We start from the raw sequence: 24,257 nt of genomic DNA, 5'->3' as shown, positions 1-24,257 counted from the left end.
TGAATTTTGCTTTAACCGGGTACTCTAGTGTAATTCACTTTTTTTGTGATTCAAAAAAGCAAATTCAAATCACAATTTAAATATCAAAAAAGCTGTTTTCTCTAAATTATCAAGGTTGACGTCTGGACCTTTTTTTGTCCATAATGTGATTTTTATAAAAGATTTAACAGATCGGTCCACAGAAGGCGAAATCCAAACTGTTACATATTTCAACATAAACAATGTTTTATGACAATACAGGCGTAGGTCAATGTATGTTAAATGAAAAGGGCAATAACATTACATTAGAAATTTTCATGATCAAATTAAATGATTTGATTGAGTTGAAGATTGATTATGATGAAATATTATTTCACAGCTCAATCCAATTGTATAACAAATAAGCAATTTGGGTTCAATTTTGGAAAGGTTCGTTGGCTTGATTTAATAAAGCTGTTTCAAAGGGAATAGGACGTACTTGACTTTTCATATCACAAATACAGTATTGCCTTGACTTTTTTGAATTTTTGGATGCTGACAGCTATGTGAAATTCAGGGGGAAACAATTCAATTTTACAGTTTAAACAATTAGTCCGGTCCAGTGATTCCCCTTTAGGATTCCTACCTAAGAGTAAAGTAGGGAGATAGGAGCAAATATTGGGAAAAGGCAAAACTTTTGTCTTTACCTTCCTAATATCTGTCTCTTCTACCTTACTCTTTGATCTCTACGCAATGAAGTCGACTGAGCTTACTTGCCAAAACTTTCCTTACACCCTGTAAAGAGACCTTCTTCTTCTTCGTCAGTCTCTTTCTATTCCTGTTTCTCATTCAAATATGAGGGATGAAACTTATGAGAGAGACTACTAAGGGGTAAGTTAATTTTCATGTGCCTTCTACGGAGAATTAAAGACAAATTGCAAAATTTCTATTTCCACAATTAAATAATCAGCATCATGACATCTTAGGTTCGAGCCCGTCAGGATTAACTAATTAAGATTCATACGGTATAAAGATTTTGCTAGGAAATTTCCGGAATATTATTGAGCATCATTTATCAGCATTCCATAAAAATTGTCAAACTTACAAAAATAATAAAAATAAAGCGTCTTAATCATAAGTTATTCAAACTCACATGAGCTGCTCAATCACTAAATTATTAAAACTTAACTGATTTTTAGAAATAATAAATCACAAATGTAGCAATAATTTTAATTGTAATAAATTTATATCGGTGTAAACATTATTATTGACTTCCTTTGTGACTTCCTTGATGTTTAAACATTTTATTATTGAAAAATTTTGATAATTCAGTGAATATACAGAAAGTGCAAATAAAGAGTGTTTATTAATAATCAATTGATTCCAAAATTATTGAAGTGAAAAGAAGGTAAAGGGTAAAATGCCTTTGTTTTCATGTCTCATCGTCATCATTATTACCATCAGCATAATCATAATCGAATGAAATGCTAATCATATTTAAGAAAGTTCAAATGTTTATGTGAGAGCGACGAAGAAGATCATCTGAATCTTTAAAAGTTGAAAGTCAAGTTTCATGAGGATGGCGATTTGAATGGAGCTACATCATATCTTTTTTACCTTCACACAATTCACTAAATAATCATCAGCATCATATTGCTGTTACCATCTTCTGTTCTTGGGTCAACCACCATTTTTGTTTTGAAAAAAACTTTGCCCTTATAACTCTGTGTTAGCAGTTAACTTTTATTTTCTGTTTGTTTAAAATGATACGGCAACGTAAGGAAACAAACAAGGTAAGAAATGGCTTCCTAAAGATTAATTTTTCAGAAGTAATGATCAACAAATGACTAATACCGGTGCAAATCTATTCAACAACTCACTTTCCAGAAATCAGCTGGAGACTCTACCCAAAAACAAAGCAAACAAAGTGGTGGGATTGACCGAGATTTAAATCAAGTCAGGTCATCTGCTAACAGTAAATTGGATTCCTGCATAAAATCTCGCTTAAATTTGATCACTAGTCTATTGTCAGTTGTTTTAGTTTTAACTGCCTTTAATTTGGGAATGGTGTACAAAATGAATTCCGATGGGTCCATAGACATTTCCAAATTGGATTCAATCCTGACTGACGAGGAAGCATCTTTGGTTGGTAAAAACTCAACCCAAGTTCGTCAAGCATTATTGACCAGTGGCAAGCCAAGAGTTTGGATAATTGGAAGAAATGTAAGTATATCTCATCTTATTATGCACACTTGTTATTGTTTTAAATTAAACAAATAAATCTATATTTACCGGGATAGATGGAGTCTGGCTATCTTCGTCACGTTATTGAATCATTGGACCGTATTGGTTATCAACGAGTAGATGGATTCAATCAAGAATGGGATGTTTTGTGGTCTCATGATTACCCATTTGGTAAAGAATTTTTCACTTCTCTCCGGCCACACCAAAAGGTAATTTTAAATCCAATCAAAAAACCAATTTAGTCAGTTATGTTGAGGAAAAATTGAGTAAAAGCCTCATCGATTCGAGATAAAGCTTTGGTAGAAACATTTGTGGCTCATCTCTTTCTTCAGCAACAGATTTTAGCCTTGCTTCGTTTCAACTATGATCTATGATTTCATCTGTTTTAATTTTTCAATCTTTTTTTTTGTTTAGGTTAACCATTTTCCTGGTTCTGGTTACATTACTAACAAGGTTAGTCTTGCAACAACATCTATGGATCATATACCGAAAGCTTTCCATTTACCTAAAGAAAAGGACAAGTTTGTTGAATATGTAAGTTTTCACCATTTTCAGTTTTTAAACATCACTTTCTTTTTCCCTCCAATTGTATCAAAATCAAGTCTTTATACGATGTATTGATATATTTTGATTTGAGGGAATTGTTTATTCTTTCATTTGCTCAACTGAATTTAACTTAATTGTATTAATACTTTCAGTAGAGGTTAAAATGCATTCAAAAAATGAATCTTCGAAACCTATTAAGCAACAAATGAACAACTTGATCAACTTGTTAGTTGATCATTATGCTTGATAACTTGCTTTGTTAACTCTTTTTGTTCCGATAATAATTTCTCTGTATTTCAACAGGCTAAAAATAATCCTGATCGTCTTTGGGTCAAGAAGAGTAACAATCATCGAGGAATTTGGATAGAAAAGATTGACGAAATTAATTTAGATGACAGTGGACACTTTGTACAAGAATATATTCAAAATCCTCTTCTTATTGACGGAAAGTAAGTGAACATGTTTAATATATGGAGTGTTGAGAAAGTTTATGCTTCAATTTTAGGGGAAAAACATAATTTTCTTTTTATACGGTGTTGAGGGATAGTTTTTTCCCTACATAAACTTTCTCAACACCCTATACACTAAAGTACCCAGTTAAAGCAATTTTTTTCTAACAGTAAGTAAGTCTCCATCTAGTGATAATGACTTTCAGAAACTGATAGCGCTTAAAATTTAGGCAAGTGACAGGATTACAGGGTGGGGAGAAAGTTTCTAGGCATTTAAGCTCCACCTTCTATAACATTTTAATCAATTATTGTTACGTCACTGCCTAGAAACTTTCTCCCCACCCTGTATATGAATTATAAAAACGATGTAAATTTTCATAAAATCATAGATGGCGACTGTGAAAATTGCTTTAACCGGGTACTCTAGTGTATTTGAATTTTCATTATTTTATTTAATTTTAGCATGAAGCAGTCAATACTCTTTTTTTCTATCATGTTTTGAGTTTTTAAAAATTGTTTACAATCAGTTTGTTCGTTTCAGAAAATTTGATATTGGTTTGTATGTCATTCAAACTTCCATCAATCCTCTCAGAGTTTACATTTATGATAAAGACGCACTCCTCCGGTGGTGTGGAAACAAATACAATCCATTCAATGCCAGTGATTTTCAGTCTTATGTTGTTGGAGATGATTATACACCGATCTGGGAGGTGAGTTGTTCATTCTTGTCTCGATTTTATTGACTATCAATGGTATGGAAAAATATTCATAGTGTTTAATGAAATGATATCAATTTTTGTCTAATCGAAAGATGCCAAGTTTGAGCAAATATTTTACCGAACTGAATTACAACATGAAGCAAACTTTAAATATCTATCTCAAGTCAATTGGTAAAGACCCTGAAATGATGTGGAACCGAATTGAAGAAGCAATTACGAATGTTTACAAAGAGAAAGATGCATCAATGGCAAGACTTTCTTCGATGACTTTTCCCGAATCAAATCGGTAATTTACTTTGTTTATATTGGTTTTTATTTCCTAAGACTGTGAATTTTCAACTGTTTATTATTTCTCTTTAATTTAGAAACTTTTTCGAGATGGTTCGATTTGACTTTTTAGTGGATGAAGTTCTCAATGTTTATCTCATGGAAGCTAACATGTCTTCCAACTTATCATCAGCTCATTTTGCTCCAAACAAATTACTTTATGAGCAAGTTATACAATTTATTCTCTCTGGTGGGACTAACTCGATTAGATGGATTCGAGGATTGGCCCCAATACGAATCTGATTCCTGGAATCTTCGAGTCGCTGACAAAGATCTAGCTGTTAATGAAGATTCATGCACATCGGAAGAGTGCTTCATGTCATGTCGTTCTGAAGTTTGTCGAACGTGTTACATGTGTTTATCAGATAGTCTCAAATTGAATCTCAAAGATTCTTATTTGGAGCATAGTTCAAAATGGAACTCTAAAAGATTAATACCATCAACGAAAAATAACTCAGTCAATCCAACTGATACAATAAATCAAATCCAAGCAGACTGGTTCAAAGGTAAATGTGCTATAAATAAAGAGTGGTGCACATGAAACCATCAGTGAGTTATTTTAAAAATCAAAAATCACGCCTTTTATATTGTTGAATGAGATCGAATCAAACCTTTCAATATCGTTAGAATCATTATATGATTGTTAAAGTACTTGTCCAACTTGCATCGTTCACACTAGTTAAAATTATTGTTTTTAAGTGACAATCATCAATTAAAATGCCCATAATTGTTTATTGATCAATCACATTTATTTCCCGGTAAACTTAAATTGTCTTTGAAGTCTTGAATTGCTGGAGAATCAAGCTATAATACAGAAAGTGTTCAGTTGGCCGAGAAAAATTCTGTTTTTAACTGCTCGATTTTATCAATAAAACTAAGAAATTTTGTAAGGGTAAATCAACACTTTTGCAAGCAATTCGGGCTGTTAGCACATCAAATTGCTATTTCTTAGCCATTCAAGAGGAAAGTTCTGAGAACGAGATGTCACTGGAAATATCACATACATTAATCTGTAATGTTAGAAGCGGTTTGAAATTAAGAAACAATCCGAAAATTGGAGCTCATAATCCATGAATCTGCATATGATCACAGCTGTTGACTTTGGATGATTCCAGTTTAAAATTTTCACGAATCCAATTACTTTTAGTTTTATCCTGAGTCATTAAATACATGTATTTGAAAATCCTGACTAAAATAAACACGTGAGAAAATATTAACGTCATCATAATTATGATACCGTCCCTTACTGTAGAGAAGACACGAGCTTCAATTTTTTGTTGTCTAGACTCTAGACTTTAGAGTTTTTTAATATCAGTTGGTTTGAGTTCAAATTACATAAATTTGTTTAATTTGGTAATATCCTTAGTTTTGTGACCATGAAAGTGAATGACAATGTGATTAAATTTCTTGAGAGCTTAAATTTACCCGTCGAAGCCTCTTCTCAAGATGGTTCTGAGGTTTTAAGACAAATCAGTCATGAGGAGTTTAAAAATAAACTACTACCGGCCTTACAGAGATCAGTTCTCCGTAACCCTGAGATTAATCTTGAATTGGCTTCCAAGTTGATCAAAAATTTGTCCCTCGATTTGAGTCCGTACGTGGCTGAGCTTGGTAAAATGATTGGTGTTAATTTAATTGCTAAAGATGATGATCTCAGAAAAATTGCCATTACCGGAACGCAAAACTTAGCTGCTCAATGTACTGATTCAGCAGCGATTGAAACTCTTTTAAATCTTTATTTTGGCATTCTAAAAGGATCGGAAGGTAAATTAACAATAATTACACAAAGATATGGTACCCTTAGTGGAATAGGTGCTCTCAGTCATCACAGTGTTCAAGAGGGCTCATCAGCATCAGCATTGAGTGAAATAGCGTGTCAGCATCTGTTGACATTTTTGAAATCTGAAGTTCATGAAGGAACCATTGTTCATGCTTCCAGTCAAATGCAACTTTGGTGTCAAAAAATTACTGTGGGTGGAATGCCAACTGCGTTAATTAGTCGGGTCAAGGAGTTATGCAACGCTAAGAATACTCAACCTCTTGTCAAAAGTGCATATTTTGCGTGTGTCAATGCTGCATTAAATGATGACAACGTCAACCAAGTGCTTAACTTAATGGATTTGCTAACAGCATCGGCTGCAAGGGCGTTCAACGCATCGGTTTCACAGATTCCTATGATCACTGAGGGGCTATATGCAGCTGTTATTATAATCAAAGTATTCTATCGAAATAAACAACTAGGTAAGAAAGAAATCAGGAATCATTTGGATGTATTTTCAACAGCCATTTTTATCTTTGTTATCTTTAGAAACAAAATATAAATCGACTATGAACGGTCTTTTAGAGTTGGCGAAGTTACCTTACCTACAGGATAAATTTGTTGTTCAAGTACCGGCCTCAGCTCAATTAATGTTGCTCTCGTTTATTGAAGAAATATGTCTCAATTATGAAAGCAAAATCAAGGATAAGATCAAGTTTGTGTCTCAATTTCAATTTGCTCTGCTTTGCATTGAATATTAATGTGCTCTTTTTTTGTTTAGATTTATAGGTATTCCCATGGTACATCTCATGGTATCGCCAGGATTTTCAGAGGTCCGAAAACAATCAATTAAAGTATGTCGTAAATTGTTAGACAGCATAAGTGAGGTGGATTTCTATTCATCATTGATGTCAAGTTTCAAAGAGATATTTGTAAAACACGAGAAGACAGCAATTTCAAACAAAGAAGAAAGTGAAACCACTGTTACAGCTGATGGATCAAAATCAGTAAACATTCAAGCTTTGATCAATTGCATTACAAGTACTAGTTTAACCGCTGGTAGATTATCTGAGGATCATGTTTGTAGAGTATTGACTGCTTCATTTGTTGCATGTCATGTTCCTGTTCTTTATGAAGCTGAACCCAAACTTTGGATAACAATGGTCAAAAAATTGGCTGAGCCAAGCAAAGTAGACACTTTAATCACCTCAATAGCTGGTGAACTATGTGAGTCAATTTTCAAAGAGAAAGACAGTCTCCCTCTTCAATGTAATTGCATCAAAAGTTTAGTATGTTATTTTCCTGACCAATTCATGGATCGAATATTTGCTAAACTTAGGGAAATCCTTGACAATCCTGATCTCCAGACAATCACAGTTGAAGAATTTGAAATATATAAATTTCCAGAAGGCGAGCTATGGAATAAAAGTGTTGTAACTGCACTTAAAGAAGAAACGCAGACGAAGAACATCAAACGAGAAAATAAGTTATACTCTTACAAAGAACAATTAGCTGAACTTGAATTACGAAAAGAAATTGAGGCGAAACGAAAGAAACAGAATAAAGAAGAACCATTAAATGAGAAACAAATGGCAGCCAAAAAAGCACAACTAAAAAAAGAATCCGAAATTCGAGCTCGCCTTAAAACTTTAAATGATGATCTGAAAATTGCCATCCATTATCTTCATTCATTGGTTGAAGGAAACAACATGCAAACAGCTTTTCAAGTTTACAAAGTGATTCCTTCGCTTATCAACCTCATACAGTCACCTCTTTGCTCTGAAATTATTTCTAATACTTTCATATTTCTAGCTGAGTGTTCCTTCCTTTATAATCAAACTCCAGATGATTTTGATAAAAAAATTGGCTACACCATATTACGGCTGTTAAAACCATATCATCCAATTTCAGAAGAATGGGTTAAAGAGGATCTTAAAGTTGTGACTGAACAAATTATCAATTATCTTCACGAGAAAACTTGTCCTCCACAATCAAGAGACAAGTACGAGAAACGATTGGCATCATCGGCTTACATGCGATTAACAGCTCCTGCTTTTACGTATTGTTTCCCTCTTTTCAGTTATCTCATGAGAGCTGACGTAAAAGATGCTGAATTAATCGAGAAATGTTTAGAAATAACAATTGAACATTCAAAGATGCGATTTGAAGAGCCTGAGATTGATGAAAATGACCAGATTGATGAAAGCGCATATCTTATCAATCCTCAATATCTTCCTAGATATGAAGCTTTGAAAAGGTTGTACAACTTTTTAGAGGAACCAATTCCTTACCTTGAACCACTCATCATGAAAGCAATCAGATCAATTGCAAAATCTAGTAGTGGTGATGAAGGTTGTGCAAAACCTGACAAAGAAGAGATTTTATTATATCTGGATAGACTCAAAAGTGAACTGGAAACTGTGCGAGAAGTCTCTCTTGACTCACTGATATTGATGGCCGATTATCTTCGAACAAATAAGGAGACACCAGTTAAAGTTGCTCTTCGACAACGAGGCTGGGTTGTTAGATTCGATACGAACGAAGAACTCGTTTGTAAAGCTCAAAGGTTATGGGAAATGATTGAAATTCAAAGTTCGCCTATTCTCTGTTCAGCCATAATTGAAGATCTCAATGAAGCAGGACCTAATTTAAGGTCTTCTGTAGCTTCTGCAATGGATGGTCTACTCTCAATTTATCCTAATGAAGTTAAACCAACAGTTCACAAGCTAATGACTTATTATAAGAATCGTGCCAAGGCTCCTCCTCCAGTAAAGGATCCATATGGTCGTATTAATCCTGAAAGTCAAATTGACCCTTATGAGCCTAGACTTGGGGCAGCTCTTGTTTTAACAAAAATAGCTGGTCACCTGAATGATCAACTTGTGGTAGAAACAGCTAATTTCTTAATTCCATTGGCTTTAGGTGACTGTAATGAACACGTTCAAAGTCAAATGTTGGAAGTTGGTATTAGCATAGCCGATAAACATGGGAAAAAATGCATGAACCAATTGTTAAATATATTGCGTAAATACTTAGACAAGGCTCAGGATAATACACAAAATGGCATAGTTAAAAGAAGTGTAGTCGTTCTCATGGGAACTCTTGCTAGACACTTGGAAACTGATGATGCAAAAGTTAAGCCGATTGTCGTTAAATTGATCGAAACATTGTCTACTCCATCTGAACTTGTGCAAGAAGCTGTGGCTAATTGCTTACCTCCGTTGATACCTGCATTTAAAGACGAGGCGCCAATAATTGTACAGAAATTGTTGCAGCTTTTGCTTGAATCGGATAAACATGGTGAACGTCGTGGTGCTGCTCACGGTATTGCTGGAATTGTTAAAGGTTTAGGTATCTTATCATTGAAACAACTTGGTATTATGGAAACACTTACAGAAGCAATAACTAATAAGAAAAATGCTAATCATCGTGAAGGTGCTCTTTTTGCATTTGAGCGTCTTTGTGTTATGTTGGGAAGACTATTTGAGCCTTATATCATACATATTCTACCCAATCTTTTACTTTGTTTCGGTGATAAGAGCACCAAGGTTCGTATAGCGACAGATGATACAGCAAAGGCTTTCATGATCAAATTAAGTGCCCACGGCGTTAGATTAGTCTTACCATCACTCCTTGATGCTTTGGAGCAAGATTCATGGAGAACCAAGACAGGTTCAATTGAACTACTTGGAGCTATGGCCTTTTGTGCTCCCAAACAATTATCATCTTGCCTACCATCTATTGTTCCTAAACTTATGTCTGTTCTGTCCGATTCTCATCCTAAAGTCCAGCAAGCTGCTGAACAAGCCTTGAAACAAATTGGTTCTGTTATCCGTAATCCAGAAATTCAAGCAATCGTTCCAATTTTATTGGAAGCACTTCAAGATCCTGCTAATAAAACACAAAAATGTCTAACAACTATGCTAAACACTAAATTTGTTCATTTCATTGACGCACCATCATTAGCTCTTATCATGCCGGTTACTGAACGAGCTTTTCAAGGTCGCTCTACTGAAACTCGTAAAATGGCTGCACAAATTATTGGTAATATGTACTCATTGACTGACCAAAAAGACCTTTCTCCATATTTACCATCGATTATTCCTGGTCTTAAACAATCTCTTCTTGATCCAGCTCCCGAGGTTCGTGCAGTTACTGCTCGAGCTCTTGGAGCAATGGTCAAAGGAATGGGAGAAGAAGTTCTTGATGAACTAATGCCATGGCTCATGGCTACTCTCACATCTGATGGATCATCCGTTGATCGATCAGGTGCTGCTCAAGGTTTAGCTGAAGTGATGGGAGGTTTAGGTCTTGAAAAGTTGGACCGACTTATGCCAGAAATAATTGCAACCTCAGAACGTAATGACGTTCCATCTCATGTTAAGGATGGCTACATTATGCTGTTTATTTATCTTCCAATGGTTTTCACTCAAGACTTTATTCCATACATTGGACGCATTATCAATCCAGTTTTGAAGGCATTGGCTGATGAAAGTGAATTTGTTCGTGAAACTGCTTTAAAAGCAGGCCAACGTATCGTCAATATGTATGCCGACACTGCAATCCAGTTGCTTCTTCCTGAACTTGAACAAGGTTTATTTGATGAAAATTGGCGTATCCGTTACAGTTCAGTTCAACTTCTCGGTGATCTTCTGTACAAAATTTCTGGTGTATCTGGTAAAATGACTACTGAAACGGCTAATGAAGATGACAACTTTGGTACTGAGCAATCATACAAAGCAATTATTTCTTGTCTAGGACTTGAAAGGCGTAATCGTGTTATTTCAGGACTTTATATGGGACGTTGTGATGTTTCACCAGCAGTTCGTCAAGCTGCTCTTCATGTATGGAAGGTTGTTGTATCCAACACTCCAAAAACCCTGAAAGAAATTATGCCTACTCTTTTCCTTCTGCTTCTTGGTTGCTTAGCTTCTAACAGCTATGATAAGCAGAAGATTGCTGCTAGAACATTGGGTGATTTAGTTAAAAAATTGGGAGAACGAGTTTTACCCGAAATTATACCAATCTTAGAACAAGGATTAGAATCTGATCGAGCAGATCAGCGACAAGGAGTTTGTATTGGACTCAGTGAGATTATGTCTTCAACAAGTCGAGAAATGGTTCAGGCATTTGTTGATTCTTTGGTTCCAACTGTTACTAAAGCTTTATATGATCCATTGCCCGAGGTTCGACAGGCTGCAGCAAAAACATTCGATAGCTTACACTCAGCGGTTGGTTCTCGAGCTCTTGATGAAATCTTACCTCATTTATTGAATCAACTTGGTGATCCTGTTCTTGGAGAGTATACTTTGGATGGTCTTCGTCAAATCATGGCCATCAAAAGTCGAGTTGTTCTTCCTTATTTAGTCCCACAGGTAATTTAAATTTTGTATTTTCAGTTTAATTTTGATTATTTATCTAATCATATTTTCCTTTATAGTTGACTGTTCCTCCAATCAACACTCGTGCTATTTCACTTCTAGCAACTGTTGCTGGTGATTCACTTTCTAGACATCTTGGTAAAATTTTACCTGCACTTCTTATTTCATTGAGTCGAGCACTGGATACACCAAATGAAAAACAGGTAAATATCAATTATTTATTATTTTGATATCTGAACGCTTATTGACATCTATTTATCACTTTCAGGAATTGGAATATTGTCAATCAGTGATTTTATCTGTCGTCGATGAACAAGGAACTCGAACCATTGTAGATCACCTTTTAGAATCGGCTAGAAATGAGTCAGTAATTGTTCGTCGAGCATCTGTTCAGTTATTATTTGTATATTGTTGTCAAACTAAAGCTGCCTTCTCTTCTTTGGTGCCTCAATTAATTCGTGGTTTGATTCTTCTATTCATCGACTCCAATGAACAAGTTCTCCAACTAAGCTGGGAAGCACTTGCCTCGGTAACAAAGAGTTTAGACTCTAAGGAACAAATTGAATGCCTTGGAGAAGTAAGATCTGCTGTGCGTCATGCAGCAAGTGATCTTAAAAAATCGACCCTTCTTCCAGGTTTTTGTTTAGATAAAGGTATCACACCAATTTTGCCAATCTTCCGAGAAGCAATACTCAATGGTAACCCTGAACAAAAGGAGCAAGCTGCTGATGGTTTGTCCGAAGTTATCCAATTAACTAGTCCTGAAGCATTAAAATCTTCTGTTGTTAATATAGCTGGCCCTTTAATCAGAATTTTAGGAGATCGATACTCTTGGAATGTGAAAGTTTCCGTCCTCGATACTTTATCACTTCTCCTTTCAAAAGCAGGTTCTTTCTTGCGTCCATTCATACCTCAACTACAGCAAACTTTCCTCAAGTCTTTAGTCGATAATAATCGTATTGTGCGCTTAAGAGCAGCTAATGCAATGAGTCATTTAATAGCCATTCACCCCCGATGTGATCCAGTTTTTGCTGAAATTCACAATAATATAAAAGCACTAACTGGAGGAGATGATCCTTCACAAAAAGAAACAATGTTGTATGCTTTGAGACTTGGTATTTTGAAAGCCGGAGAAAAGATAACGGAAAATAATAGACTGGCCATTGTATCGACGACAACATCATTACTTGATTGTATTAACGATAGTGTTCGAAATGCAGCGGCTTCCTGTTTAGGAACTCTTTGTAAATGGTTATCTAATGAGGAATTAGAAAATGTTGCGAAAGATCATCTTCTAGAAGATGAACCAACTTCATATTGGAATAGACGCCATGGTCAATCAGTAGCTCTACGAATCGCTTTAAAAGAGGCGCCCGAAAGAATGCTTAAACCAGAATGGGAAGAAAAGGTCGTCAAGCATATCCTTGCTCAACTAGCTACAGATCGGATTCCTGTTGTTTGCAGTGGAGTTAAATCTTGTGCCTATGTTTTTCTATATAAAATACCAAAAGATGACCAATTGCCTCAAAATTTAGTTTCCAGTTTTGCAAGAGTTAGTTATTTTTATTCATCAATTTGATTCACTCTTTCACATTGCTAATCCTTTCTCTTTCTTTTTTTACAGTGTATGAATCACGCAAATAATGAAGTCAAACAAACGGTGGCTAATTCATCAATATATTTAACTAAAAACCTCCCATGTCCGTTCCCAATGAGCTTCCTAAAAACACTTGTCCCCTTATTAGTTATGGGAACGAAAGAGAAAAATACGGCTGTTAGGTCAAATTCGGAGCAAGCATTGGTTACTGTTTTGAAATTAAGATCAGACGAAGAATGTGCTCAACAGCTGGTTGCTGCTTTAGATCGTGGTGCTAAAGAAGTCCTTCAAGAATGCATAAGCAAAACTTTGAAAAAAGTGTTGGCACAACCAGAACCTAAAGAAGAGCAGTTTGATGATACTTTACTAACATGATTGCGCGAATTGGATTAATTTTAATTTTCTTCCCTTTCCTTTCGCATTCATACCTTTTTTCTTGAATTTTCTAAATCACTCCAACTTGCTAACTGAATTTAATAAAAATATTTTGAAGACATTATTTTGTATTAAATCTCATTTCATTCCCGTTTCATTAAATCGCTTTTACAATCGGATGACAGACTCTAAAGATGTTTCAGCTGCCTCTTCGGATAATTTAAATCTATCACTAATCAGTGCCCATCTCCATTAACTATGACAATTAGCAGCGTCGTCATGCTATTGATAGTTTTACTACGCAAGATTTAACTAAAGAAACCATTGATGGTAAAGATTATTTTTTCAACTAATGACAGCAAAGAGTAAAGGAGAAGAGGTTTCTCTCAATACAATTTTGTGAAGCTTACAAAGTGGCTCTGGCGAGGGCGCTTTAAAGGTATTTTTAATAGATTAGATAAAAAAATTAGATTAAAATTAAATTGAAAGAGATTGAAAAAGTGACTGATTTGAGCGCCTCTCGTTGAGGACCGCTAACTAAACTTCTCATTGAATCCTATTGAGAGCTATCTCTTCTTCTTTACTCTTTGTAATGACAGTATTCTTAATAATCCTTGCCCAACCAAAAAGATCCAGCAGCTATAATCGATTGACAGATAAACAATCAATCATGTATTATATTACCAAGTGAATCTTCAATGAGTAAAATGAATAAAAGCACTATTAATGGCATTGGATTAACAATAGACTGTTAAAAAACTACTTTTCAGAAAGAAACAGCGCTTAAGATTTAAGTAATGAAAGGATTATACAAACGAATGCATTGAGTTTGACGGTGCTTTTCATTTACTTTGCGCATCCAATTCCCATCGATGTGATAAGATTACAATTAGGCATTAACCGTATATTCATCTATCACACCAATGGGAATTAGATGCGCAAAGAAAGTTAAAAGAACCGTCAAACTCAATGCATTCGTTTGTATAAATTATAAAAATAAAATTGCTTTAACCGGTTACTCGACAGTAACACTGCTGCCGAGAAGTCCGAGTCAAGGAATCCAACAGTTGCGCTATAACTGTTAGTTCTTTGTATGATCGTCTGAATTTTGATCAAATAGAATCATTTCATTTCATGATCAGTCTAATCACCTATGCAAATATTAAAGGACGAATTGTATGAAATCACATTACCATTTAAAGCAAGAAATATCGTTGCTCCATAATCAAAAACTTTAACCCGCTAGTGTTTGAAATAAATTTTAAATTCTTCATTACCAAATCGATCCACTTAAATTTGAACAAAATTAGTAAAAACAAGAGAAAAATAATTGATTAAATTAGGACTGGGCATCTTTATTAATGGCGGGAATTTAACAGTACGAGTTTTTATTGCATCTAATTTTATTGCCATTTTAATCACTTCGCGCTGAAATAAAGCATGTTACATGCATTAATTTCATATCTGCAAGGCCAATGTGCTTTAGAAATTTAATTTATTCAATTTTCAACAAACTTAATTAAGATAACCAAAAAAAAAATTTTCATGGAACCTTACAAAGACTGGATTCAATCCAATGGATTGAAGTTAATAAACTGTTTTGTTTAAGTAACAGTAGAGGGCTCTGCTTTCGTGGGCGCTTATTTGTTAGCTGAGAAATTTTCAGCAGCTTCAGACAAAATAAATTTAATGTTGATTAATTCTATTTTAAACAATTTTATTTTTTCCATTATTCATTGTAAATTTTAATTGTTGTTCCATGTAAATACATCTGGTTTCACCATGCCAGGATATCTTAAATTCATCGAACTTGAAAACTTCAAGTCTTACAAGGGACAACAAAAGGTTGGCCCATTGAAACCTTTTACCGCGGTTATTGGACCCAATGGAAGTGGTAAAAGTAACTTTATGGATGCAATTAGTTTTGTGCTCGGTGAAAAGGCATCCAATTTGAGAGTTAAAAAATTATCTGAACTGATCCATGGAGCATCAATAGGTCGCCCTGTCAGTAATTCAGCATCAGTCACTTTGGTGTATGAAGACTCCGAGAGTGGTCGACAGACAAGGTTTTGTAGGTATGTGCAAGGAGCCAGCTCGGACTATAAGATTGACAACAATCCAGTGTCAAAACAGGATTATGCCAAAAGGTTAGAAACTCTTGGAATCAACGTGAAAGCTAGAAATTTTCTTGTCTATCAAGGAGCTGTGGAGTCAATTGCCATGAAAAATCCACGGGAAATTACTTCACTGTTTGAAGAAATATCTCACTCTAATGAGTTTAAAGAGTCTTACATCAATGAAAAGGTTAGTAAAAATAACTTTATCTATATTATTTATTCTATTGTAAAAATATTTAATTATTATCATGTTTTATTTTAGACTACAATGGATCGCAGTGAAGAAGAGTTACATCATATGTTTGTCAAAAAGAAGGGTATTGCTGCAGAAAAGAAGGAAGCTCAAGGCGAGATCAATGAAGCTAAGAGATATCAAACTCTTAAAGAGGAGCTTCATATTTTACAAGTTAACCAGCAACTTTTCAAATTGTATCATATACAAAAAGAAATAGATGGTCTACAAAGTGACTTGAAAAAGAAAAGAGATGATTTGGATGTACAAGTTCGCAAGAAAGAAAAAGCAGAAGAAGAAATTAAGATCAAAAGGCAAAATCTTAATAAAATAACAAAAACATTGGCCAATATCGACAAACAAATTCGAGATGTAGAACTGAATTTGAACAAGAAACGACCTGCATACATAAAAGCTAAAGAAAATGCTTCTCATATCGAGAAAAAATTACAAACAGCCAAAAAATCATTGACTGCTGCCAAAAAAGCTGACGAGAATCATCAAGAAGCAATCATGGAATTAACTAAAGAGCTGGAAAAAGTTAACGAGAAAATTGCAGTCTTTGAAAGTGAGATGAAAGCTGAAGATGCGAACAAAAATCGGGAAATCGTTCTTGAAGAATCTCAGAGGCGAGAATACAATAGGTTGAAAGAAGAAGCTACTCGTTTGTCTTCTAAGTACTTGAATGACTTGGATTCATTGGAGAGAAAGCAAAAGGCTGATTCTGACAAATACGAACAAGAACAAAGAGACCAACAACAAATCCAGTCCAGAATAAGAGTTTTGCAAAATGAACTCGAAGAAAATATGAAAAGAATTGACAAGCTTAAAGATAACATTTCAATGAGTGAACAAAGTCTCAGTGAGTTAAGAAAAAAGGAGAAGGAAATTGACGAAATTGTCAGATTTGCGAAAGAACGAGTCACCACCATCAATAAGAAACTTGAACAAATAAACGGTGAATTGGGAGATGCCAAGGTTGACCGTCACGAAGATGAAAGAAGGAGAAAGAAGGCTGAAGTTGTTGATCATCTAAAGAAACTCTATCCCGGTGTTTACGATCGTATGTTAAATCTTTGTAAACCCATTCATAAGCGTTACAACATGGCTATCACCAGAGTTATGGGTAAACACATGGAGGCAATTGTTATAGATAAAGAAGAGACTGCTCGAAGATGTATTCAATACCTCAAAGATCAAATGATGGAGCCTGAAACTTTTCTACCTCTTGACTATATCGAAGTGAAACCTTTGAAAGAACGTCTCCGAAACATTCAAAGTCCAAAAGGTGTGAGACTTGTTTATGATGTTTTGAAGTACGATCCTCCGCAAATTGAACGAGCTGTTCTATTTGCCACCAATAATGCATTAGTCTGTGAAACTCCTGAGGATGCTGCTCAAGTTGCTTTTGATTTGGGTGATGGTCGTCGTTATGATGCTGTTGCACTAGATGGTACTTTCTATCAGAAGTGTGGTTTCATCTCTGGAGGTTCCGCAGAATTAGAAAGAAGAGCCCGTAGATGGGACGAAAAAGAAGTCCACAAATTGAAATATGAAAAAGAAAAATTAGCTGAAGAATTGAAAGAACAGCTAAAGAAAACTCGTAAAGAAAGTGATCTAATGGTAATTCAAAGCCAAATTAAAGGTTTGGAAACCCGTTTACGTTACTGTAGGATCGATATGCAAGCCGCTGAGAAGCGCAATGAAGAAATTAAAAAGGAGATAACGGAAAACGAGAAAAAATTACAAAATGAGAATCCTGAAATGGTTGAACTTAAAGAAGCCATGTCATCCCGGGAAGCACAAATTAATGAAATTAAAACAGCTATGAATACCGTTGAAGATGAAATTTTTGAAAGTTTCTGTAAGGAACTTGGAGTTGCCAATATTCGTCAGTATGAGGAACGTCAGACTCAAGCAAGTCAAGAGTTTGCTAACCGTAAATTGCAACTGGACAATGAAAAGAATGCAATTCTTAGTAGACTGTCCTATGAAAAAAGTAAAGATACGTATGATAACGTCAAACGTTGGGAGAAAGCTCTTCAAATGGAGGAAAAAAATCTCGAAGATGCTAGAGCAACTGAGAAGAAAGAGATGAAAGCCATCGAGGAGGAAATGGATAGAGTGGAAGAATTGAAAACTGAAAAAATTCAAAAGAAAACTGAATGTGACAAAGTAGAGGATGCTATATCAGAGGATAAACGTGCTCTATCTAGTGTTCAAAAAGAGATCAGTACCATTCAGAAATCGCTGATGGCTCTTGAATGTCGATTAGAATCAAAAAAAGCAGATCGTCATGCAGTTTTGACAACTTGCAAACTCGAGTGCATTGAATTACCTCTAGTAAGTGGATCTCTAGGCACAATAAGTTCCAAAGATAGAAATGGAAGTCAAAACACTGCAAACGGTACGGCTAACGGCACCGGAGGCGATGATGATGATTTTGATGATGAAGGAGCTCCATCTACACAGCGTTCTTACGACAATGACTCAACCATAATTCCAGACTATTCAACGTTGAAAAATAGTCTCAAACATGTGAGTATTTTCATTAAAATTCATAATAAAAACATTGTATTGAGAAGAGTTGAAACTAATTTCAATTTCATTTCTAGATCGATGAGCCGGAGGCAATTAGAAAAAAAGAAACTGAAATGATGGGTGAAATAAATGCAAAAAAAGATACTCTGCGAAAGATCCAAGCACCGAATATGAGAGCAATTGATAAGTAAGTTTTTATTTGTTTTCATGATTTGGCTTAATATAATTGTTTCATTTATATATTTTTACTTGAACGTCTAGGTTGGATGATGTCCGAGAGCGTCTGCGAGAAACTGACAGTGAACTTAATAATTTGAGAGAAGCATCAAAAAGAGCCAAGCAAAATTTCGAAAGCGTCAAAAGACAACGTCTAAACGCATTCAATACTTGCTTTGAGGCTGTAGCTGCTCGAGTTGACAGTATTTATAAATCTTTAACCGCCAACCAAAGTGCCCAAGCCTTCCTTGTTCCTGAGAATCCGGAAGAACCTTACCTTGAAGGTATTAATTACAACTGTGTTGCTCCCGGTAAACGATTCCAGCCTATGAGTAACCTCAGTGGAGGTGAGAAAACAGTGGCCGCTCTTGCGTTGCTGTTTGCAATTCATTCCTATAAACCAGCTCCGTTTTTTGTTCTCGACGAGATTGATGCTGCTCTCGATAATACCAATATCGGAAAGGTAATTATTTTATACAGTTGTCATCTTTCTCCATTAGTATTGCAAAAATTTAATCAATCATTTCTTACTTCTCAGGTCGCTAGATTTATTCGTGAAAAAACAGAATCAGATACTCAATGTATCGTAATCTCTTTGAAAGAGGAATTTTATGGTCACGCTGACGCTGTTGTTGGTGTAACAACCGATGTAAGTTTTTATCAATTTCTCAGTAACTTTTAATTTTCAACAAGATCAACTCGCATTATAATTTTTTCATCTAACATTTTCTTTTTTCTTTTTTCTTTTTTCTAGCCTGGTGACTGTACAATCAGCCACATTTTCCTTGCAGATTTAAGCTTATATCAGGAATAGTCAATCATCATTACCATTATTCATTATGTATTACATTCATCCTTCATCAGATATCCGTTTCATTATTACATAAACATAAAAAATATAAATATAAAAAAGGTAAATGCCGAAGCACTGTTTGCGATAAATCTGATCATCAAAATTAAGAGCTGTAACTTTAATTGATCCAAGTTGAAGGGATATTCTCAAAATCGTTTTCATCACTTCTCATCCATTGAATAAAACTCATTTTAAGAATTACCAAAGACACACATTATGGTATTTCATTTATACCATAGTATTATCGAGGATACGCAATTCAACGCTTCATAATCATCAGGAAACATCAGTAATTTGTTTGAATTTCACAATTTCTTAAAACAATTCAAACGCTAACCTAAGGATAATGGCTAAAGAAATGTTTATTAAACACTTGAATTGGTCAAGACGTTAAATTGGAAAGATTGGATTATAACTGGCTAACTTGAGACAGATATTCTGATGAAAATGATTTTGATAATTCCAACCAATATCATTGTAATTAATACAATAAAATACTTAAATTACATTTTTAGATGAGACTTGGAAACGAAATCTTCACATTAACCAAATCTATCGAAAATGGTCAAGGAAGCAACAATATTTTATTTCATTTCACGAAAATTCACCTGATTATTCCTTTTTTATTCTTACTCAAACCATCATTCAAAAATCAACTAATAATGTAAAAAGATTCAAAATTATGGAAATCACTATATTCATCATTCAAAAATTTTTCACTCTACTGTTTTCTTTCCATCATTAAACCAATTACCGTAAATGTTGAAAATTGTTTTCAATTCTTTCTTCGCAGTCAAATATAATCCGACGTGTTCTTAATTTTTTTGCTGAGCAACTAATTAACAGTTTAATTAATTTCATAGACTTCAAAATTTCCAATGAAATACAACCCTTATGCTCATCAAATTTTTCATTTGGTTAGCAGTTCGTTTCAACAATCATTTTCTATTTTTATTTTTGTCACTCTGTAAATTATGATCTTTTTAATTAAAAGCTTTTATCAATCAGAAAATTATTTCATGGAAAATACCAATTTAGTTGAAGAAAGTGAATGTTTTAGGTTAGTGAAATTCAAAAGAAGCGCTCCTATTGCATTTCATTGATGAAAATGAGGGAGAAAGAGTGAAAGGAAAAAAGTGCGAAGAAAGGTAATTTTCTCATTTCACTCTTCATTTCATTAATGGTTTGTAACACTGACGACTAATTTTGTATAATTCATCTTACGATAATCAACTAATAATCAAAGTGGATCATCATTACTGGCGTAGACCTGTTCTTTTCAAGACTAGGGTCCATTCAAATTATCTAAACAAAACGGAGACCCCATCAATAATTGGTAAGTTCATTTTCATTTAAAAGATTTTCAATTTTTGACGATTTCTCATTTACTTTTTGTATTTTGTTGAAACTTCTTCGCTTTAAATTAAGTTTAAATTCTTTGGCAATCAAAAAGTCAGATTAATTCTTGTGAGCTGAATGATTTAACTATTTTGCCCTCTCTTTCTTTGCTAGACTGAATGAATATTTTTTTGTAAAATTGTTCGGTCCTTTATTTTTAATATTTATTAATTATTGACTCAGCAACAGCAATTTTGTAATACAAATAATTCTTAACTATAAATAGATATAAAACTTTCCCAGCTTTTTTTATCTCAACTATTTGATTTAAATCAGAGTGTGAAATTATAGACTAGAATTTACTGAAATCGTATTAGACTTGTTTGTGAAACTTAGTCTACCTTTCTCGATGTTTCTCTTTCTTCGGATTTTCCCATTGACTTTATTTTCTTTATTATGCATATTTTTTCTTGATCTCATCATTGTTTTGTGATTAATTTTCGATATTTTACTCTTAATCGTTCAATCAGGTATATGCCACAAATGTGGAGAAGCGGTCCTCAGCGAGGGCACTGGGTGCACCGCCATGGATCAAGTTTACCACATAAGATGCTTTAGATGTAGCATCTGTAATCGTATGCTTCAAGGTCTTCCATTTTATGCATTAGACGGAAAACCATACTGTGAAGATGATTATCTTAACACTTTGGAAAAATGTTGCGTCTGTAATCGACCCATCTTGGATAGAATCCTCCGAGCAACTGGTAAACCTTACCATGCTGAATGTTTCACTTGTACCGTTTGCGGTAAAGGTTTGGAGGGAATCCCATTCACTGTTGACAGTGGGAATCAGATACATTGTATAGAAGATTTCAACAAAAAGTTCGCTCCTCGTTGTAGCGTTTGTGATAAACCAATCATTCCAGAACCTAATCAACCAAATACAGTTCGAGTTGTGGCTCTCGACAGAAATTTTCATGTCAGTTGTTACAAGTGTGAGGTAAATTATTTTACTTGAACTCTTTAACTCTTTGTGACTGTTTTATTTTAAACACCTAACCAACACCATCATCTGATTTCTATTTTTAAACACATCTCATAACACCATCGTTAATTGCTACAACTTCCTTTCTATTTAAAATCTTTATTTTGGTTTTGGCCAAGTTATTAATCTAATCTAACCTTTACTTCCTTTTTACTTATTCTTGTTTATGTTTTCTACTTCATTTTTCCTTTACCTTTTTTATTTTTCTCTTCTTTCTCTCTTCCTTTAATCTTCATCTTTTTCATCTTTTTTTCTTCTTTTTTACAGGATTGTGGTCTCCTCCTATCGTCTCAAGCTGAAGGAAGAGGCTGTTACCCTTTGGATGAGCATATCCTTTGTCGTAACTGCAACGCCCGAAGAGTGAGACAGTTAACAGCAAGTGTCTGCTAAGATTACTTGCTTAATCAACTGTCAAGAGAATCATTTTCTTTAACAAACCATGTAAAACTTTTTGCTTATGGGTAAAAATGATCCTTTAAATCAACCTAACATCACCAATAAATAGCAACGTATATGTAACCACGCACACAACCAACACTTATAGTAAGATACACTCACACACATACATACACTTTATCTCTCACTCATTCATTCACTGATCACAATAATATATTGCTAAAGCCCACCTTTTTTACTTTTGTGGTCAAAGACTGAGATCTGCTTGCTTCTTTTGAAAGACCTGATTGTAAAATCAGATTTTGATGCTTTTATTCTCAATTTTGGTAATAAAAAAAGCTATTTGTGACCATCGATTTATTGATAATTGTTGCTAAATTGCATCTTTTAAAACTTAATTCTTTCATTTTATAAATAAAACCTTTTTTGTAAACTCTATTTCCAAATTTTTTAATTAACCGTGAATCCTTTATAATTTTTAAATGCAAAAAATGAAAGTTTTTAACTCGATTGAATATTAAATCGTATTCCAAAATAGGTGTTGTATAAATCAATATTTGAATATGGCTGTTGGAATTAAAAATTAAAATCTGAACCCAATCAAACCGACGTTTGAGCAGTTAATCAGACAAAAAGGTAATAAAAGCTTTCAAGCTTGTAACAAAATGGCTTGGAATGAGATGATTTAGTCCATCAAGAGCAAATTTTTCAACATCATCTAAGCTATTGATACCAGTGCCAACCAATAGTGTATATTTAACATCACTGTTGTGACCAAAAGCAATATCTGTATCACAAGTATCACCAATGACCATTGTCCGAGAAGGATTCACAGTTGGATGAATAATCTTGATACAGTCAAAGAAGGTTTTACTTGGTTTTCCAATGCAAACCATCTTTCTCTTGGTAGCCTTTTCAAAAAATTCAACATAACTTCCAGTTATGGGGATGACGAGTCCATTAGGTCCGGGAAATGAGAAATCGGTGTTTGTGCAGATCACTAAATCTGGTGATACTTTTGAAATATAAGTACAGGCTTTAATCAACTTGATGGTTGAAACTTTGTGCGGCATACCGATGACCACAGCAGAAACATCAGAGTCATAAGTGATGGAACCATAATCTAAGGCCATATCTTTGAAAAGTCTGTCTTCTTCAAAGTCCTCATCGACATCGCAAGATGAAGGGATTACACTGAACCCAGCCGATTCAATATCAGCTCTTAAAACTGGTGAACCAAGACAAAAGACTTTACCAGTAAAAGATAACTTTCCAAGAGCGATTGTAGTAGCCAAACTGGGTACAATCACTTCGTCTATCGTTGCTTCAAATCCGAATTTGTTTAATTCGGCCAATAATGATTCTCGAGATTTGGTGCTATTGTTGGTCGCAAAAACAATCCGTTTCCCCATTGATCTCATTTTCTTGAAAAAATCTGAAGCTCCTTCAATGGGTTGTTTGTTGGACCAGATGACTCCATCACAATCACTTATTATCGTATCAATACCATGAATAATTGAATCAACATCATGTTTACTGTTGATTATTTTAGTTGTAATCATATTTTCACGATTTATACAGATTTTAATAAACAAATTGATAATAAATGTAATAATAATATTTGTTAATTTACCAAACAAAGATTGAAAAACAATCACGATTACAATTTCAACTTGTTTACTGAAAATATTTTGTTCAAATGAGATCTTTCTTGTTTTGTTGTCCTTTTTAACAGAGAAATAGATTGTTAATTCAATTGATCTTCATTTTAACTTAGTTTTTAGTAATTTGAGAAGTCAATATTGATCTCTTTACTCCATTTCTTGGAAGCAATTACATATTGAGCTGAGTCCAAATTATTTATGAGTTAAATATCTTTGACCATAATTTACACACAGCTTCAACTTTGACCGGGTGAAAGAGCAGTAGATTTTACGATAAAAAGGGAATGAAAGTCCAAAAAAGATTGAATAGGATCTATTTGATTGCTCAAACGATCTGAATAAAATCAATTGTAGAACTTTAATCAATATCTACATTTATATAAACAATATAAAGCCGGAGTATGAAATTTTTGAGTTAAAATTGTGGTTGAACTGAAAGGATTCTAATGAAAATTTTTACATACCTTGAAATCCGTGATTGAACTGAGTGTCTGATAATA

The 24,257-nt window shown here is 34.2% G+C and overlaps 5 protein-coding genes across 6 annotated transcripts; 4 read left to right on the top strand and 1 right to left on the bottom strand.

The window, feature by feature from the left end:
• Window positions 1-1,578: 1,578 nt before the first annotated feature.
• On the top strand, window positions 1,579-4,977 carry LOC107370054 (putative tubulin polyglutamylase ttll-15). The gene is given in 9 exon segments (XM_015938027.3): window positions 1,579-1,751; window positions 1,846-2,181; window positions 2,259-2,411; window positions 2,617-2,736; window positions 3,052-3,197; window positions 3,739-3,907; window positions 4,009-4,202; window positions 4,282-4,416; window positions 4,418-4,977. Coding segments are annotated over 9 exon segments (1,650 nt in total). The 5' UTR covers window positions 1,579-1,721; the 3' UTR covers window positions 4,785-4,977.
• Window positions 4,978-5,473: 496 nt separating this feature from the next.
• On the top strand, window positions 5,474-13,479 carry l(3)80Fj (lethal (3) 80Fj). The gene is made up of 6 exons (XM_015938093.3): window positions 5,474-6,484; window positions 6,552-6,717; window positions 6,784-11,377; window positions 11,443-11,586; window positions 11,652-12,935; window positions 13,008-13,479. The coding sequence occupies exons 1-6, from the start codon at window positions 5,620-5,622 to the stop codon at window positions 13,353-13,355; spliced, it is 7,401 nt and encodes a 2,466-aa protein (XP_015793579.1). The 5' UTR covers window positions 5,474-5,619; the 3' UTR covers window positions 13,356-13,479.
• Window positions 13,480-14,988: 1,509 nt separating this feature from the next.
• On the top strand, window positions 14,989-20,083 carry SMC1 (structural maintenance of chromosomes 1). 2 transcript variants are annotated; one of them, XR_016198205.1, is made up of 7 exons: window positions 15,000-15,659; window positions 15,735-18,242; window positions 18,320-18,432; window positions 18,507-18,924; window positions 19,000-19,110; window positions 19,216-19,374; window positions 19,830-20,083. XR_016198205.1 is itself a non-coding variant. In XM_015938110.3 (6 exons), exons 1-6 carry the CDS (start codon window positions 15,138-15,140, stop codon window positions 19,273-19,275), a joined length of 3,732 nt encoding a protein of 1,243 aa, XP_015793596.1. In that variant the 5' UTR covers window positions 14,989-15,137; the 3' UTR covers window positions 19,276-20,083. The 2 variants fall into 2 exon arrangements, 1 of the variants encoding a protein (XP_015793596.1); XM_015938110.3 differs by having other exon boundaries at window positions 14,989-15,659; window positions 19,216-20,083.
• A 344-nt stretch (window positions 20,084-20,427) lies between these two features.
• LOC107370146 (thyroid receptor-interacting protein 6) lies at window positions 20,428-22,531 on the top strand. The gene is made up of 3 exons (XM_015938129.3): window positions 20,428-20,650; window positions 21,183-21,652; window positions 21,965-22,531. Exons 2-3 carry the CDS (start codon window positions 21,239-21,241, stop codon window positions 22,085-22,087), a joined length of 537 nt encoding a protein of 178 aa, XP_015793615.2. The 5' UTR covers window positions 20,428-20,650; window positions 21,183-21,238; the 3' UTR covers window positions 22,088-22,531.
• Window positions 22,532-22,642: 111 nt separating this feature from the next.
• On the bottom strand, window positions 22,643-23,840 carry LOC107370145 (phosphoglycolate phosphatase-like). Its single transcript, XM_015938128.3, has one exon. It carries the CDS (start codon window positions 23,653-23,655, stop codon window positions 22,714-22,716), a length of 942 nt encoding a protein of 313 aa, XP_015793614.1. The 5' UTR covers window positions 23,656-23,840; the 3' UTR covers window positions 22,643-22,713.
• Between the last annotated feature and the right edge of the window lie 417 nt (window positions 23,841-24,257).

This window comes from Tetranychus urticae, chromosome 1 (genome assembly GCF_039701765.1).
Source record: "Tetranychus urticae isolate SD_2017Ah chromosome 1, NJAU_TeUrti_SD_1.0, whole genome shotgun sequence".
NCBI lineage: Eukaryota > Metazoa > Arthropoda > Arachnida > Trombidiformes > Tetranychidae > Tetranychus > Tetranychus urticae.
The sequence above is the reverse complement of the archived record's forward strand: the minus strand, read 5'-3'. Positions and strand labels throughout refer to the sequence as shown.

Coding starts and splice junctions, on each gene's coding strand:
- SMC1 (XM_015938110.3), top strand. CDS start 15,138: ATGCCAGGATATCTTAAATTCATCGAACTTGAAAACTTCAAGTCTTAC. Junction 15,660..15,734: donor AGTCTTACATCAATGAAAAG/GTTAGTAAAAAT, acceptor GTTTTATTTTAG/ACTACAATGGATCGCAGTGA. Junction 18,925..18,999: donor ATAATACCAATATCGGAAAG/GTAATTATTTTA, acceptor CTTACTTCTCAG/GTCGCTAGATTTATTCGTGA.
- LOC107370146 (XM_015938129.3), top strand. CDS start 21,239: ATGGATCAAGTTTACCACATAAGATGCTTTAGATGTAGCATCTGTAAT. Junction 21,653..21,964: donor TCAGTTGTTACAAGTGTGAG/GTAAATTATTTT, acceptor TCTTTTTTACAG/GATTGTGGTCTCCTCCTATC.
- LOC107370145 (XM_015938128.3), bottom strand. CDS start 23,655: ATGATTACAACTAAAATAATCAACAGTAAACATGATGTTGATTCAATT.